The sequence below is a fragment of the Antennarius striatus genome, chromosome 11, assembly GCF_040054535.1.
Source record: "Antennarius striatus isolate MH-2024 chromosome 11, ASM4005453v1, whole genome shotgun sequence".
NCBI lineage: Eukaryota > Metazoa > Chordata > Actinopteri > Lophiiformes > Antennariidae > Antennarius > Antennarius striatus.
In genome coordinates this window covers 3,928,246-3,945,891 of record NC_090786.1, presented here as the reverse complement: position 1 = coordinate 3,945,891, position 17,646 = coordinate 3,928,246, and the positions used below count along the sequence as shown (strand labels likewise).

Here is a 17,646-nt window from a genome sequence, read left to right as displayed (position 1 = left end):
CAGAAGTCCTGCCTTCTGCCTACATTTCATTATTTTTTTTGTATCTTGTGACAAACTTTGGGCACAGAGCGAAAACAGAAAAGGCATTGCTTTGGGAGGCTCGTGTGAAGTTGTGGGTGAAGTTTATTTGTGCTGTTTTAGCAAAATGTCGAGGACAAATTTTTGGGGAAATTCTACTTTAAGAAAAATTCAAAATATTAAAGAAAAAAAACATAAATGGATATTTTTAAATGAAAGATTTATCGTAAAGAAGGAGGTCAAACTGTTTTTGATCAATGCCGCAGATTTACATATCAGATGAGTTGTGTATGTGTGGGTTTGGAGGGGGTGGGTTCTTAATTTGTATTTTGATTTTAGGGTAATGTGATCAACTTTGTGTATTAAAGAGCATTTTATAAATTTGAATAACGTCTACACGCGTTGCCCAATGGCAGACATTTGAACAATAAACATCTGAGCACATCAATGGAGTCGGGCCTGAAGAAAACACAAGGTGGGGTTTTTTTTTAAATGAAAAAATAGACTGGGATTCAAAAGGCATCTTAATGCCCATAATCACAAGGTAAATAGTGGAACCAGACATTGAGTATACACCTATCTTATTTTAACCCCTGTTCAAATTCACCATTACATTTTTATAGTCTTGAACCATATTAAAAACCCTCTTTATATATTTTGTGTGGTGCATTATGTTCATACATTATGGAAAATTCACATTAAATGGAGCTACTGCCATCTTTTTTCCAAGTTGCATGAGGCGAAATCTTTATTTGAATGACTATTTTGATGTTACAGATGTGCGTCGATGCTTTGACACTCCCGATCATGGGCTCTCACTCAGCTTCACTAGACACTAACTAACTGGTTAAACTAATGGAACGCCGTTGTCCCAATGGGACGAACGCACTCAGTGGCGGGTGTGCATTAACACAACTGTCCGGCGGTGTAAGCGTCGTCTTTGGTTCCACATGGTCTCCATCGTATCTGGAGTGATGAATCATTACCGTCGCCCCCTCCTCAACAGCCGAGTCATGTTCAGATTGCCCTCCAGCATCGTAAACACGCCCACTCAACAAGAGTAATGGCCTAAAATAGACACTTAAGTGGGTTTGTCTGCTGCAACCCGGATTATTTTAAACCCTTCTCTGTATTAAATGAGTTAAGAGGGAAATTAAGACGTAGAATGGATGGATATAATGTTTGATATCAGACAAACAAAAAAAAAAAATCACTCATCGGCCCTGGCAACCATATACTGTCCAACAAAACTTGCAAGAAATCCAATCTTCAATTAAGATAAATTAGTAGTGCGTTGACATTCAAAGGTATTACCTCTCACTAATGGCTTAGCTTCCTGTGATGGAGTGTCAGGCAACAGCGGCAAACTGTAATGTATCCCAAAAGGCTTTGCCAAGACACCGATGATTAATGTGGAGCAAGGCGCGAGCCTGACAGGGCTGAGGAGCTCGGAGGCAGTGGGAGGAAGAGCGGATAGAAATAGAAGCCCGAATGGTGATAGGCAAGGGAAGACCAAGGGGCAAATAAAAGGTGTTCAGTGTAGTTAGGAGAAATGAGGCGCCATTTGGAGGGGGATTTATTTCTCCAGAGGAGGCAGGGGCAATTTTGATGTTGCAGTGAATTGAATTTAATCTAAAGCGCAACCACCCCCCACCCCCACACACACACACACAAACACACACACACTTTTACCAGTGTTAATTACAGCGTCAATTACTGTGAGGTGTCAAGCTCCTTTTACCTGCCTGACCTAGCAAATAGTTAAAACATCAGGATGATATAGACCGCTAAAAGAAGAATGGCATTCATTCATTTTTAAATATTACAGCAGCACACATTTATATTCCAGATGATGGGGGGGGGGGCAAGCAAACCCTCATTACAACATGATATAACGCTGTTATAGCATATTACGACACGTTAGCGAAGGGTTTTTCACATCAGATCTCAGACAGTCGTCTTTCATTCAAATCTTTACTTTACTTCACACAACTGCTAGTTATGTCGTGTGTTATAAAGGCAGTCTTAAAAGATAACATGTCATGATCGGGGGGGTACGCTCCAGCAGAGCATGTGGCGATGCGTAACCAAACGAGTGGAGTAATAAATTTATTATCACACCCACACTTACACACATGTAAGTGCATGCTGGAGGTATTTACAAGATAATGAGGCGTAATTGCAACATGCAAAACGCTTTTTATCAGTCGTTATTTAATTATGAGGCCGGGGGCGCATTAACAGACACACTAGCATGCACACAGGAAGATGCTCCTGCAAAATGAATCATCCCCAGCAGCGCCGGGCACAAGAAGGTGGCACACGTTCAGCAGGAAGCGGCTCTGGGCTGATAAGCGGCGGCACACAATGGCGACGGGAGGACAGGCGCTAAAATCCTGGTGTGGTATCTACAGACAAACAGAAGCCTGATAAAACAGAGTTTAAACCGCTGGGAGTGGCTGAAGCCGGAGCACCGGGGGAATCGCTGAAGTCCTTTCGCAGTAACTTTTGCATTTAAGCTCCAGTGAAGTGACAGATTACACGTATGACACGGTTATGCCTCTGCTAATAGAAGCTGGAGTCAAATTCTTTAGACCAGCCAATCGTACGACTTCATTTCATCATCACTCCGCAGGTCACAGACTTTAGCTGCTTTAGCGATAGCGCCCGTTTGTTTGCAGTCCAAAAAAAAAAAAAAAAGACTGATTTTGTCGTAAATGTTTTAACGCCTGTACGTCAGAGAGGTCCACTGACTGCGTTCTCAAATAGCTTTAACACGCTCTCTGCGTCTACAGTAATGTATGGAGCTCATGAGACGGTGAGATGTGGTGGAAAGGTCTGGAAAAACCCAGCAATCGAGGCCTGGGAGAATTTTCCTGTCCTTTTATTGTGTTCTTTTACGTGGGTGGGAGGAAAAGGTCTAAAAATTGTTGCTTATAAACATCAATAAAACAAACCAAAAGCACATTTGGTTTGTATGTTTGGCCGTATTGCACACCCTCCTGTGGGCGTTCGGTAAGTCACAAATGTGAGAAATGTCACCGGGTGCAGTGGAAAAAAAAGGGAAGACGGGAGTTTGGAGCGTGATTGCAGTTTACGAAGGGTCAGCCCAGCACTAATAACCAGAAAGTCCCCAAGGAACTGAGGCAGGATATAAGCAATGAACTGACCTGACCTGAAAAGTGCTAAAGCGCAGTGTGGACGGGGGGCTCTGCTGGAAGCTCATTGCCCAGTCGACAAGTTGAGACTGAGGGAACGAGGGATTACCTGCCAAATAAAGCTGCTTACAGCATTTAACCCGTAGTGTTACACACCAACGTCAGATAACCACCACAGATGAGGACAAAAGAAGAGCAGGCAGTCGGTCCGACATGCTACAGCTCCATCTGCTGTTCCGTTCATCACAACTCTACGTTCTACACAACAAACAGACGACACACGACAGACAGAGCGCTTCCCCTGCCACCTGAAACGACAGGCGATGCTGGAGGCGGACTAACCTACACTGATCAAGATCCTTCGTCAAACAAACCCACAACCAGAGCAATAAATCCACCAGCGACGCTTCAGAAGCTGAGAAGAAACACACAAACATTTCCACAGCAGACAAAACTGAAACCGTTCAGACCTCGGTTCTCACACAAAAACACTTTAGAAGGACACAAAGGATGAAAAAAACAAAAACATCTGATGATGCAATCTGATCTGGATGAGCTTCAAAATGCAATCTAATCTAATCTTTTGAGGTATTCAGATTATTAACTGATGAACACACTGCACCCCAAACACACCCTCCTTCGCATATGTGATTTAAAAAATCAAACAGATGCAACACAGGAAGTCAATCCTGCAACTTCCGGGCTGTAAGCGGACACCGAGGTAGGCGATCAAGACTTTTCTATGACATCATTGTGCACACGTCTGTGCTAGTGCACCTTCCTGACACTGTTGGCTTCGAGGTGTACAGTGAAGACTCCTGCTTTACATATGACCGTAAACAGCACGTTTCCATCCTACCTGAGTCGTTGCGTAGGTAGGATGACATGGCGGGGATGAGGCAGGACTGGCTCAGCAGCTCTTGCAGCACCGCTGGCAGGGCTGAGCTATTGTGGGCTCTGCTGTCTGCTGAAGAGGCGTCAGCGCCGTGGCAACCGCTGGAGCCTGCTGGGTTGATGTAGCTTGCCAAGACCTGGTGAACAAATCAATGTAGAAGTACCGTGTGACACACAAAAATGTCCTGAATTAACAGATTTGTGAACATAATTTATAAGGCCTGCTCCGGCGCCGGGACAACCTGTCCTTGTAATAATAATAATGATCTAATTATGTAATGTGATTTCAACTCAGACGTGTGGACGTGCCGGCGCGTTTCTCTCAACACCGTTTTTAGAAAGATCTCCACGATGCCCTCAAGATCACTTCCTCAACTTTTCAGAATATCATCTGTATTTTCTGATCTAATCTTGTCTAATCTAATGTAATTCTCTCATTTTACATGCGACCTTGATAGGGGGATTACCTGCAGCAGACAGGTGACATGTTCCTCCTCTAGCCGTTGCTTGGTTAGGGCTTGTTCAACATCCCACCCAGAAGCTGTGGAGCCGGTTCCAAAACCGGTTCCTTTGGCCCAGTAGAGCTGCTGCTCCTCACTGGTCCCTGCACCGTGACAACTGGACATCTGCGGCTGTGGACACAGATATGACATCAAATGAAATTCAACGACTGCTTGAAAAAAAAGATGAAGGATTTTTATTTTTTTCTGTTCCAGCAATCATCAAGAGACTCGGACTTGCCAGAACACGAATGTCGTTCTTCAAAATAAGAGCGAAACCTTCTCCGAGAAGAAGAAAAAAAAGCTAGAAACTAAGATGTTGGGAATTTGGAAGAAACCGAAATTAAATTGCATAAATAGAATATATTTTTCTCCAATATGACAAAAATAATCGTCTGCAGCTTATCTTAGCAATACATTAAATAAGTCTCTTCTGTCGGCAATAAACCTGATTCCTGTCGAATGAACTATCTGTTAATTCATCTCATAACGCGGCGACAGAGGGACTCATTAGACGCTGATCATCAGTAACATCTCCATCTATAATGTCACATCATGCTGCCCTGCACGCATGCAGAATACATTAGGTATTACTGTGTAGGGAATATACATAGAAGGTCTGCAGGCGATGACTGATTTGCACTCGTTCATGAAGTTACGATGGAGTTTGAGGGGGGGTGGGGTGTCGCTAACACGTTGTCAGCTCGATGAATGAACGTATAGCGGGAGGTGAGCGGATTTGGAATTAAAATTTTTACAACCAGGAGAAATATCCTTCAGCAAAATCTATTACTGAATCATGAAGGGTGTGATTAAAACATTGGGAGAAATTAAAAAGTTCTCCTGCCCTGAAGGTGTCGGTAACACAAAGGACACGTCGGTGACAATCGCCTATTTCTCTCCAGAGCGGCGCCTGTCTCTTATCATTCAGGCTGAACAATTAGGTCATTTGTCTGGGGCTCACTGGGAGATATGCAAACGGGACCTTGAGTAAAGGCCAGCAAGGCAGAGAGCCATTAATAAAGATAATGATTTTTCTCTTGTTTCTCTATCACTGCAAACGGAAAAACAATCAGTCAGGAAAAAGGGCCGGAGCAGAGTGGAGCGGCGTGACGCCGACAGGCAGACTGTCAGCGGTTAACGCTCGAATATTCGACGTGAGAAGGGATGGATGTGTTTCTTTTACACAGTATAAAACAACTGTGTCTGTGTGGTGTGGGCCATACCTCTGACACGCTGCTGTTGGCGTTGGGATTGCGAGGGGCGTGGTGGCTGAGTGCCGACAGACAGGCCAGGATGAGGTGGATGGCGCCGATCTCCAGCGCCATGCGGCGGAGCAGCACGCCGTCGTCGGTGGTCAGAGGGGTGCTGCTGAACAACGCTCGCAGGACGTGGAACGGCAGCGTGGGCAACACGTTGGCCGACGGAGACTGCAGGATGTGACCTGAGAGAGAGAACGCCGAAACAGGAAAGTGAATCAGGACGAGGAAATATGTTGTTGTTTTTTAAATGAAGTGTGGATGAGAGAAACACTCCAGAAGCGTTTCCCCGGACTGTGAAATTTCTCTCGACCGTCGATCCGTATGCGTAACGCTTGAGTTTCATCTTTGGGTCAATAGCTTGTTTAAAAACACGTCCGTCTAGTTAAAGACAGTCTATATTCTACACCAGCCTCGGCGGCAGAGGCCCGACTTTGTGCTCGAATCTTGTCGGGAAGTAAAAACGGACCCAGTCACTCTCATCACATCAATCAACCAACAACGCCTTTCATTTAAGGGAACTGGAAAACACAGTGGTTCAGATTAAGGGCTGAAGTTTGGGATGTTTTATTCTAGACTACAGCTGTGCTTTCAGACTTACTGCCCTCTCCGTCGTCGGTGACCCCCAGCACGAGGCGCAGCAGACACTGGGCGTGCTTCCTCTCCTTCAGCAGCACCTCGGCGTAACCCGGCAGGCGCAGGAAGAGGCCGAACGCCGCCAGCGAGTGCGCCGGGATGGGCGACATGGTCTGCACGGACGAGGAGGACGAGGACGAGGACGACTGGGACTGCTGCTTGTTGATGGGCGGCGGCTCAGCGGCGATGGACTCGGGCGCCTCGTACACCAGCTCGCCCGACTGCTCGATGGTCACCCATTCGAACTGGTCGCTGTCCTTGGGCTTCTCCTGCGTGGCGGAGGGCACCACCGGAGCGCTGACCTGTTCGCGACGAGACAAGAGATCAGAGTCACTTTTGGCACAAGTCAGAGGAGAAAGGTGAGACGATGCTGACTCATGGATGTGGGTGCAGGAACTCTGCAGTGTCATGATGTGGAAGGATCAAACCTGATGGAGCGAACGAAGAGACGGTTTGGCTTCTCTACAGACTGTGAAGGTAAAATATTTCCCTTTGTCTGTGAACCTACACTGTCCAACATTAAACATTCAAAGTAAAAGCACCAGTATCACCCTCACTTAATCAAGGAGAAAGCTATTTGGCAGAATTTATAGCTCTTTCAGCAAATGATATCACACTAGGAGCATTAAAGTTCGTTCTTGACTTTAGGAAGATTGGTCTGACGGTCCTCTTATTTGCATTTCCAGAGCTTCAGACTAGAGCCTGATCAATAATGGATTTATGGGCTGGTGCAGATGTTAATATCTCAAAATAGTAAAATGATGTCCTTCACATTCCCAAGGCCTGAACTGACATATTTCTAAGGACCTGACAGATCAGCTGGGATGGTAAATGGCTGTCCAGGTAGGATCAGTCAAAACAAGTGTTTTAATGTCATCTTTATATCACCTTATAAAACAATCTCCTGTCAAAGCAGCACTGTTTCCTTCACTAACATTTCTCTGACTTTCTTATTTTGAACAACGGTCTTTCAGAATGTAATCAAGACATCAGACTCTGAACACTTGGTGCGTCACCTGCTGGATGACATCGGGGTAGAGCATCGGCAGCCTCTCGGCGATGAGGGCCAGGCCGCCCATTCCTGCGAAGACCTGCAGCGGCGACTGGATGGGGTTGGTCTCCAGCAGGGACTCGTCTGTGGCGGCGTCCAAACACTCGTCGCTGGGCGTCATGGGTTCATCCTCAGGACAGCTGTTCAGCAGGTCACAGTGATCCACTGAAAGCAGAGCAAAGAGAGGGCCTGTTGTATGTTCAAGCACTGTCGGCTGTTTGAACACACGACTTATTGTGAAGTTGTTTGTGGCCTGAAGACCGCTATGAGAAAAGTCAGTGAAATGGGAGTTCAACATTCTGCTGGATTTGTTTGTTTTTATTTCTGAATTTGGTGACTGTAAGGAAAGATTTCAACGCTTGACCGGATGTTGTTTTACTGGAGGTTTTGAGCGTTTTCATTCATTGTGGTTTCAAAATAAGAAAGGTGAGATTTTTGGAACAATCAGCTGATTTAATATTTCTTGGGTTGCTTGCTGTTCTCTTGACATGAATGCATGACTGCTGGCTTGTGTGGTAAAACTTTAAGCAAGAGGTCAATAAACCAGTTCGTTATTTCAAGGCGAACTTTAAAGAACCAACCCACCAAGTTAAAAAGAAACCATCAATTTGAAATGTTTTTTGATTTAAACATGAAGGTGATCGGGTTAAATCTATTGGACTTGATTAAAATCAATTGCAGAGAAAATACAGAACAAAAAAAAACAAATTAATGTGACGACGGCCGACTTCCAGTTGGGTTCAGGTCATTCTGCTGGAATTTTAATTCTGAATTTTAATTCTGAATTTCTTCTCTTGTTTTATGTAATGTCTTGTGTTCATCTGGACCTTGATGAAGAAAATAATTTTGAGATGCACACTTTTTGGACTACTGCAAATAATGTAGGAAATATTTACAGACTCACCCTACGCTGGCCCATTGGGGGAGGTGTAACTATACAAAAAGGAGTTACTGAGCTATTAAAGGCTTAACAGTACAGCTCCAAAGCACTTCTATCTATCAAGAATAGGAGGAACAGAAATGAAGCCAACAACAGCTTCAATCAGCACAGACAGCCTCCATCAGCGGCGCTTCATCCATCAACAGGCCTTAGCGTGAGCCGTTGAGGTTGGCGTACCCTTGGATGGCGGCGTGCTGATGAAAACAAGGAAATTAAACACCGTCCTAATGTCCTTGTTTACATGTATAATATAACGCTGAAGACAAAGTCAGACAGCCAGAATGAAACAACGGGTGAAAGTCATAACACACACACACACGCCCCATTCTCCGCCAGCGATAACAAGCCACCGTTTCGTTGGGATGTCACGGGCCCCCGCAGATTTATTATTACAAAGATCTGGTCGATTGATTGGTCATCTTCTGAGAAGTAATTCATCATTTCTTACAGAGCAGAAAATCAGGGGAATGATTCATTGTTCTCCACAGGTGATCTTTTATTTTTAACCCACACTCCCCCCTTGGTGATGAATTTAAACGTCTCTGGGATTTGGAACAAAAGGCTTTCATACAGAGATTAACGTGTCTGAACTTCCAAGCCAGGATTAGAGAATGCTTTTGATTTCTTTTCTCTCTCTTTTTTTTTTTTTAAATTTTATTTTTTTTAGAAGGACAAGAGGGTCGTTTGGCAGCTCATTTGTGGACGGATTCAAAAGCTCTTCTTTGATTCTGTTTCCATAACAACTACAGAAGCAGATGACTAATCAGTGGAGCTCTTTAGAAGACAATGCCAGTTTGCTTGCAAAAGAAAATACGACTCTACAAGGACTTCCTCCTGAGACTGCCCGGTCTACTCCAAAGAGTTCTCCAAGGACTCAGAAATTAATTCCAATAACGTGGCTGGAAATGGATCAAATAGATGCAGCAGAACCCGAGGCAACTTTTTTTTTTTTTTTATACTTCACAAAATTTTCTTCTTGTCAAACGGTTGGCAACAACATTTCCCACGATGCAACCCAGTAGCGGTTTGACTGGAGATCGGGATGCTGCTAATGTAGCGTCAAGTCTGGGAAGTTAGTTTCTTTTGAACTCCACGTCATCGGACGTGATTCATCGTCGTACTCGTATCAGACCCCTCACAGCTGGAGGTCCGGTTTTTCCACAGGCGCTTCAGTATTCCAAAGTTGACACATAACATTCCTCTCTTGCTTCAAACGGACTGTATTGTTCTTGTTTGTTGGTATCAAAAAATGTTTAGACGAAATCTGAACTGCCGTGTTTCAACCATGAGATGCAAGAATAGCAAAGCCAACTTTCTGACAAGTTGAAAGCCGAGGGAGGAAAAAAAAGGCTCAAAATGATTTTCATACCTGCCTACACCTGGAAAGTCGCCGTATTAGGGGGGCGTGCTTGACGGATTTTCGACGTGTGAAAATTACAATTGCTGGGTTGCAGCTGCAAACATATTCAATAGGCTTTCAGGCACCGTCGAGCACTTTGTTAGAGGCAAAACATAATGATGGAAAGGCACATACTGGGTGTGTGTGAGCGTGTGTGTGTACGCAGGAAAGTGAAGTAAATAGAGTCCACTTTCACACCGGCTCAGCAGTGCGTTTAAAAGAAACGTCTCAGTGCATTTATCAAGGGTCACCACTGCTCCCTTCATCCATCCGCTGTAATAAGGTTTTCCAGGACGGAGACATGAATCTCCCAGGTTTTTTTGGGGACCATTTCTCAGGGAACGGTGAGCTGGCTAAATGTAGCGTGCGCCCAGACGTGATGTGAGCGCATTTAGGCAGATAGCACTCATGGCTGTTTCTGTATAAAACATATTCAGCTGACAGGAAATTCACTTAGAAAATGAAATGTCTGGATGGAGGAGACTCCACCGGGCCACTGCTTTGGATGTCAGATCGCCACGGACGACATAATGAGGCAATCTGAATTCAGCGGCCGCATAAGAGAAGGACATACTGGTTAAATAAAGATAATGACTGACCTCATCAAGTGGCAAGTGTCTGAGCAGCGGGCACATTTAAAAACGGGAGACTTTATTAGAGCTCATTGGACAGGAAGTGGTAAATATCTATCTGCTTATTTTGGAAATGTCAAGATTGAGAAGAACATGGGTTGCCGGGCTGCTCCTGGCAGCCGGTACAAAGGAAAGCTCCCAAGATGTGTCATGTGGTTTCATTGAAGGCTCCAAGGGTGAAGCAATGTTTGGTTTTGATGATAAAAAGTGAATATTCAGTCTTGACATACTTATCTCTGTGCTAAACAAAAAGGCCAAACGGCCTTAATCCTAAACATTTATTGAGCTATAGCCTGGAAACATTCTTTTAAACAACCACAGATGGAGACAAACAAAATTGAATGGACTAAAATATAACAAAGGAAGAAAATATAATCTTTTTTTTTTTCGAACAGGATGTCTATAGCACTGAATCATCAACCATTGCATCACAAAAGTCAGCCGATAAAATGAGATGACAGTTCTAAAAACGACCACTACAGACGGGCCAACGGACAGAAAGTGTCCAAGCGATTCTGCAGATTCATCGCCAAGCGTGACACTGATGGCAAAAATGAATTTGACTTAGTTTTGACCCTGGCAACTGTGAAAAGAGCTAAATATAGCCGGCTCAAGGATCACAACCCAGACGCGTTGCTGGAGTCAGCAGATTGACCTGCCCCAACTGAAGGTCAGGCAGCAGCTTCGTTCTTTTTTATTTCTGAAATGTGTTGCTGGGATCAAATTTAAAAAGAAGCACAAAAAAAAAAAAATCTTTGAAACAGCATTTTTTCATATACCCGGGGTGTTCAGATTTGCTCATCAAGGGGAGAAACACACATTCAGGGGCAATTTGTGTTTCAACATCTTGTTCAAGGACAAGGGAGTCAAACTCTGACTCTTCCTGTTATTGCATGACCTGCTCTAAGCATTAATTTCCCCTAAAAGAAACGCCGTGGCAGGTGAGAAAGCAGCCATAAAACTAACTGTTAACCCTCAATAAAGCAGGAGGTATAAATCTAGTTTAGTCTGGTAGTGTAGCGTACAATTGGTCGACGGTGAGGGGGTTTTAATATCCCGTGTCGAATAATAAATGAGAATTCTTTCTAGAGTTGTACAGAGCTGCAGGTTTTTGGTACCTTTCTCAGTGCGTAGCCTCTTGAAGGAGTCGGTCTTGGACAGGCCGGGGTCAGAGATGACCTTAGAGCCCAGCTTGACCGTCAGGTTGATGGACTGGTAGCCCTGCGGCAGCTTACGGTCGTACAGGAGGGTCAGTAGTTGGGCCAGAGTCATCTCAGGTGGGAGAGGTTGACCTAGAAGGAGGGACAGAGCAAAAGCACCAACTCTGAGTTGTTTAAATACCGCGTTGATGGGCTGGGGTTGTTGTTTTATATATATATAATGGGGCTAGAGTCGATCTTATGCATGTAGTACCTGGAAGCAGCTTATGGTAGAGGTGGAAGACTGGTACGCTGATGGTTTTGGTTGAGGGGTCCCCACCAGATGAAGCAGCCAACTTGTCGCTCATCACGCGACCCCTCCTCGATGGGGGTCGAGGAGGCGTCGAAAGAGCTCGCTTCGACTGGGACTTCAAGCCTGGTGGCAGAGACGAACAACATAGAAACAAACTACAGAAAAATACAGGTTCATAGATGTTTCTGATCAGATTCTGACTGAGTTCTCCACAAAAACACTCAATGCTGTCGTTCTGGTAGATTCATCACTCCAATACACAAACCAAGCCTTTTCTTGGGCCTCTTGTGTATATTGTGCAACACTTTTTCAAAATTTGGCCATAATTTTGCTTTACTTGAAAATGAGACTGCGATTTTAAAATGTGGCTTTCAGACATATGTCGACTCTCTGAAATATTCCCTTTTGAACAGCGCCGCTTGCATTCACTTCCAAAAAAGCACTAGCTGTAATTTCAGAGCCTCCATTGGAGAGTAAACAATCACCACAACTCCCTTTGCTACATAACTGGCGTGGATACAGTGGGAGTCTGGCTAATGCCTGGCTAATGAAACAGATCCAATTACCTGAGGCCACAACAACACTGTAGTTGTCCTGGAAACCGCTGTCTGCTTTCATCTTCTCCTTCTCCTCGTGGTTCTTCTTCTCCTTGTCCTCCTTCTGCTCATTGATCAGCTTGGCCGTAATGCTGGGCGTGTCTGTTTGAACAAACCTCTCGTCAGGTTGGGTAATATTCTTTACAACTTAAATCAAGTGAGTGAAAATAGCCCGGGCAGAGTCGTTGACAGGGTCAAAAGCCATGGCATTGTTCCCGATTTGTTCTTCTACCTACACCATGAATGTAAAGGTCAAACCAGATCGGCGGCTGATTAAACTTGTGATAAAAAGACACAATGAGAAAGAGTCTTAAAGCGTAGCCAACCACGGTGGGTGCCACCGCCACCCACCGTATCTTCAAGATTACATTCAAACTCATGATTGATGGTTTCATTGGGATCCGTCTTAGCCTGGGAGCACAAGATGAGATCAGCCACCGTATGACAGGGAAGGTAAATGATTGCTGCTGCCATGTTATGTGGCATGCAAAGTGTTGCTTGGTGTTTATGTAAAACATCACACGAAGCGCCGATAGGACCGCGTTATCCATCACCCCTCTGGCTCGTGGAAAATCTATCGAAAAATCCCAGACTGGTGGAGAGTGGAGCCAGCAATGTGTGAATAAACAAAGGCAGATGAGAAAAGGGTCGGCATCCCAGCGATGTGAGACAATCTGTGTGTGAAAAAGCTCTCCGACTCATCGCTGTCGCTCTCATTAAATATAGGTGTGCTCATTCAGTTACATCTGAGCACTCGCAGCCAATCCAGCTCCTGCGTTTGGTTTCATTTCCTCTACTAAAACCTACCAGACACCCGGTCCAGGACTTCAGCCAGCGTGGTGGAGATGGGCAGTTGGAGGGTGCGGTACTTGTGTCCGGCTCCGTACATGGGATGCTGTATCATGTGGCTTGTGGCGTTGATGCGTCCTTTGTACAACTGAAAAGAAAGTGGAGGCCAATATAATGTCAGAGAAAAGGTTTGGGTCATTTAAGTAGCAAAGTTAAAATATTCAAATGTTTTTCTGACAGCGTTTACAACCTGAAGTCACTTTTCTCCTTCCGGCAAGGAGAAAACACAGGCAAGTAAAGTTTTAAATATCGTCCAAAAAACACGGCCATTTATTTGTCATTTTACGACACAAGACAAACCAGGCAACTGTTATTAAAATATCTTGTCTGGACTGACACTGAACACACACTCCTCTGTTGGCAGGCAGCAGCTTCTAATACAGAGACATCAACGGAGGAAAAATTGACTTGTGGTGAAGAAAATCAATTTTTACAGCCTAAAAGATCTTTTGTGACAAACAATCGCTGAGCTACCTAAAATATGAAGAAATAAAGCTTCACCGAGACCAAATTATGTGAGGCATTCATCAGTCTGAGGAGGACAGACAGGAAATACTTCATTTTCATATTGCTGCACTGCCCCCTAGTGGCAGGAGAAGGAACCTATATTATCGACATGGTTGTGGACTCGCACACGTCACACGTTACTTCCTCTGGATCTCCTGAAGATAATCAGCAACAGAGAGAATTACCCACCGGACATGGTGACTGCAGGAAGACGGACACCTTTTCATCCTCCAACATGAGCTGCAGGAAAAGCCTTCGAATGAAACCAGAGATATTTCCAGATATCGGAACGTTGCCTCGCTGGGGGGCCGACTGGAAAAGCTCACAGAGGACCTGGTGACACAAAAAATGAGCTTTGATCCATAGAGAATGAATCCATCGACAAGAAGAGTCAGATACTAATAAATGTTTCCAAAAATGTCCTGCATAAAGTAAGCAAGACGTTTAAACTTCAACAACTCTGAGAGGTGTGACACCATATTTTTGAAATCAAGAGAAAGTGAAACGTTGAGCGGACCTGTGCCATGAGACGCTGGTTGTTTGGGTGGCAAGAGATGCACTGCAGAAAGAAGGCGACGGTGGCGTTCTCCAGAGCCGTCCTCTGCTGGGTGGTGAGACCTCCCGTCTGCCCAGATGAGGCCAGGGAAAAGCGTGACCCCGTCGGTTGAGGCTGGGATGGAGAGGGACCTGCTGCTGACCCAGAGCCCAGAGACTGACAGCTCCCATTAGCACCAGAACTTGCGCTAGAATGGCAAAGCAGGAAAAGCAGCGCCGTCCACAGCGGATTGACCTCCGGGCCTCCTAGCCAGTCTTTCATGGCGTGACTGGTGCCGACTTCGGTCAGGAATCGAAGCACCGGAGCAGCCAGCTCTGCGGCCAGCGGGGGCCGGCTGTATGAAGATGAGTGGTAGTGGTGAGAATGGTGTCGTCTGTCGGCCAGAGCGGCGGGCAGAGGCAGGTCGGCGCTGGCCAGGAGGCCCACGCAGAACTGGGCCAGGCTGCGAACCAGCAGCGAGGGCAGGCCCGAGTCCAGCAGCTGGTCGATGGCTTCTGGAGACTGGGAAGCGGCCGCCAGCGTGGTCAACTGGGACTCCGAGAGATTAATGGGCGGTCTGGCGTGTTTGGAATCGTCCGTGAGTCCTGAGGCGTTGGTGTTGGCATCGTGCTGCTTCTTGCCGTCGTCGGTCATGGCGAGACGCTGGCGCTGGGCTTCAGAGTGACTGGTGGTGGGAACCGAGACGATCCCCATCCAGGACATGAGCAGAGAGAAGTAACCGGGGTGGATGTGACACATGGAGCAAAGCAGGCTGTCCACGGCTTTCTTCAGCACGATGTTGCACGGCAACGACATGGACCAGTTGTACAGGAGCCTGGAGGGGAAAAAAAGTTTATGAAATCAATCATTGATCGAAAAACAACATCCTGATGAATGAGAAAGGTGATCATCTTTAAGCACTGACTCAAAGAGCTCTCTGTTGAGGAGGGCGTGCAGGTCGTAGTCCACCGGCAGCTCATAGCTGTGCCACAGGATGGCCGCCACGCAGTGAAGGTGGGACGGAGAAGGCATGAGGAGGCCGTACTCTCTCGAAGAAGCGGAAGAGCCCGGGCAGACGCCGGCGTAACCCACGGGGCCGATCATCTTGTGGGCCGCCACCCGTGAAGAGTCGTGGACCCACTGGAGGAGAGCTTGGATCCTAGAAGGTTAAAATCAGGAACTACAGGCTCAATATGTGGAAAGCAACGTCTCTCCTTTTGTGACAGTCAAATTTATATGCAACAAGCATTTGACAGTAAAAGATGACAAGGAGAGCGTAAGGACAATTTTAAAGTTCAGCTTGTTATTCTGTCTGGGAAATCACCTTGACAAAAAAACATTTTGTCAGTAATTGCGCTTCTTATTCCGACACACCTCTTGTGAATGCGCTAACTGGGGTTGGAATTATTTCAATAAAAACGTTCTTTTGTCCTTTTAATCCAGAGACAAACATACATGTGTTGACGGTAACTGATTCTTTGTTTTTTTTACACAGAAATGATGTCATCTTGTCGAGTTTAACGGAAAATATTAACCCTACAGTTGATGAGTGACAGAAACAGATGATGACGTACCTGTCTTTGGTTCCTGGGTCTTGTGTGGTGCCCATCTGGTACAGAATGTCGATGGTGGAGTCTGACGAGAGGCCATTCAGTCGTCCAAACAGCAGAGGACTGTTCAGATCTATAGAGGTGGGCGCAAAGAGGAAAATCAGTTCGGCTATTTATTAAGTGCATGAAAAAAAAAAAAACAGTCTCTGAGTAGAACAGGGTCCAAGTTTGGTCAGCTTGAAAATTCAAACTCAAGCCTAAATGGGATAATGTCAGAAACTGATCAAAAATGTAAAATTTCAGGTCAAGTCTGCTATGTGAAAGTAAAGCAGAGACATTTCTGACAGAGAAAGTGAGGAAATTATCTGGACGGTCATTTCTGAGGATTTCTTTGTCATATCCTGGTAATAATCTAATTTTATTTACTGAAAATAATAATCTCATGTTGATCATTACGGTGATAACTGCTTCAACCATTATTTATATATTAGCACAAATATGTTAATATTCCTGGAAACTTTTCACGAACTGAGGTGGAGGCATTGGACGTGGGCCAGGAAAGAAACCATTACTTTCTGGTGTGATTCCAATTGAAGACATCATTTGTTTTTGCACTTTCATATTAGGTCATTTTTCAAAATTTTCCACAATTATGTAAACGTGCTGAACATATTTCCAGGAAACTTAGTGAAGGGGAGGATCAAACCAAACAGACGGAGAGTTTTGGCCTTGAGCGCCATGCTGGTTCCTTTATTATTGAAAATCTCGGGGGTTTTTTTGTGCGTTCAGCTAACCTGATGTTCACCCACTTGGAATCTATTTTGTTCATGATGCCAATATCATAGAAATATTTAAATTAAAGGCCAGAAAACAAGCTCAAACCAAATATTCTGTTCGGTTTTAAGGCTTTGTTGGCGTAAGTAACCTTTCCTGGGTCTTTCTACCCGGAGCTGCCTCTGATAAACACTCGACAGTAATGTGACTCACTGGCGGGATCGGTGCCAGAGGCGGCACAGTTCCTCAGCAGGATGTCGATGAGCTTCAGCCCGATGCGAGTGGACTGCAAGCCGATCTTCACCAGCACGGCTTCGATGTTGGGCGAGTGCATGCCGCAGTAGGGCGACATGAGCAAGGCGGCGCACGTCTGCAGCAGGTTGGCGGTGGGCGCGGCGGCGCTCGCCATCATGGCTTCAAGGTCGCTGACGTGGGTCAGACAGTGATGGAGGAGGCGGAGCCACCCGATGCTGCACAGGTAGAAGGAGAACTTATGACGGCAGCCCAGGCGGAACATAAATACAGCAGATCCTGGATCAGCTTCAGTACCTGGTTTTAGACACCTGGTCTTCAGAGGGCAGGAACGGGTTGTTGACCGTTGCTGAGGATGTGTTGCCGAACGCCGTCAACCCCAGGAGTTTGATCTGAGACAGCCCCAGCGTGCTGGCGTCACGAGGGCGGTGCAGCCTCAGGCAGACGGCCGACGCAACCTCGGCCTTCACCAGCTGGATTTTGATGTATGTCAAACCGCTGGTGATGACCGGAGTGGAGAGGGGCAACATGTTCACCCCGTCAGCGCTGATCTCCACCGAGACCGACGAGGGGCAGGCTGAATGGGAGGAGGAAGGAGGCGTTGCAAATTAATATTCATCCATAAAGATGGCAAAACAAGTAAA

General features: G+C 45.7%; 1 protein-coding gene across 3 annotated transcripts in view; it reads right to left on the bottom strand.

Annotated features, from left to right (window-relative positions):
* The window catches only part of birc6 (baculoviral IAP repeat containing 6), a 62,077-nt gene that overhangs the window by 21,043 nt on the left and 23,388 nt on the right, over positions 1-17,646 (bottom strand). For all 3 annotated transcript variants that reach the window (XM_068328197.1, XM_068328198.1, XM_068328199.1), the window contains exons 50-64: positions 17,300-17,579; positions 16,964-17,220; positions 16,001-16,109; positions 15,352-15,585; positions 14,409-15,261; positions 14,081-14,224; positions 13,343-13,472; positions 12,506-12,637; positions 11,901-12,062; positions 11,606-11,779; positions 7,482-7,681; positions 6,431-6,767; positions 5,797-6,014; positions 4,538-4,702; positions 4,036-4,207 (exon numbers count right to left, since the gene is read on the bottom strand). In XM_068328197.1, coding sequence (XP_068184298.1) covers positions 4,036-4,207; positions 4,538-4,702; positions 5,797-6,014; positions 6,431-6,767; positions 7,482-7,681; positions 11,606-11,779; positions 11,901-12,062; positions 12,506-12,637; positions 13,343-13,472; positions 14,081-14,224; positions 14,409-15,261; positions 15,352-15,585; positions 16,001-16,109; positions 16,964-17,220; positions 17,300-17,579 — 3,567 coding nt within the window. The remainder of the gene's footprint in view (positions 1-4,035; positions 4,208-4,537; positions 4,703-5,796; positions 6,015-6,430; positions 6,768-7,481; positions 7,682-11,605; positions 11,780-11,900; positions 12,063-12,505; positions 12,638-13,342; positions 13,473-14,080; positions 14,225-14,408; positions 15,262-15,351; positions 15,586-16,000; positions 16,110-16,963; positions 17,221-17,299; positions 17,580-17,646) is intronic.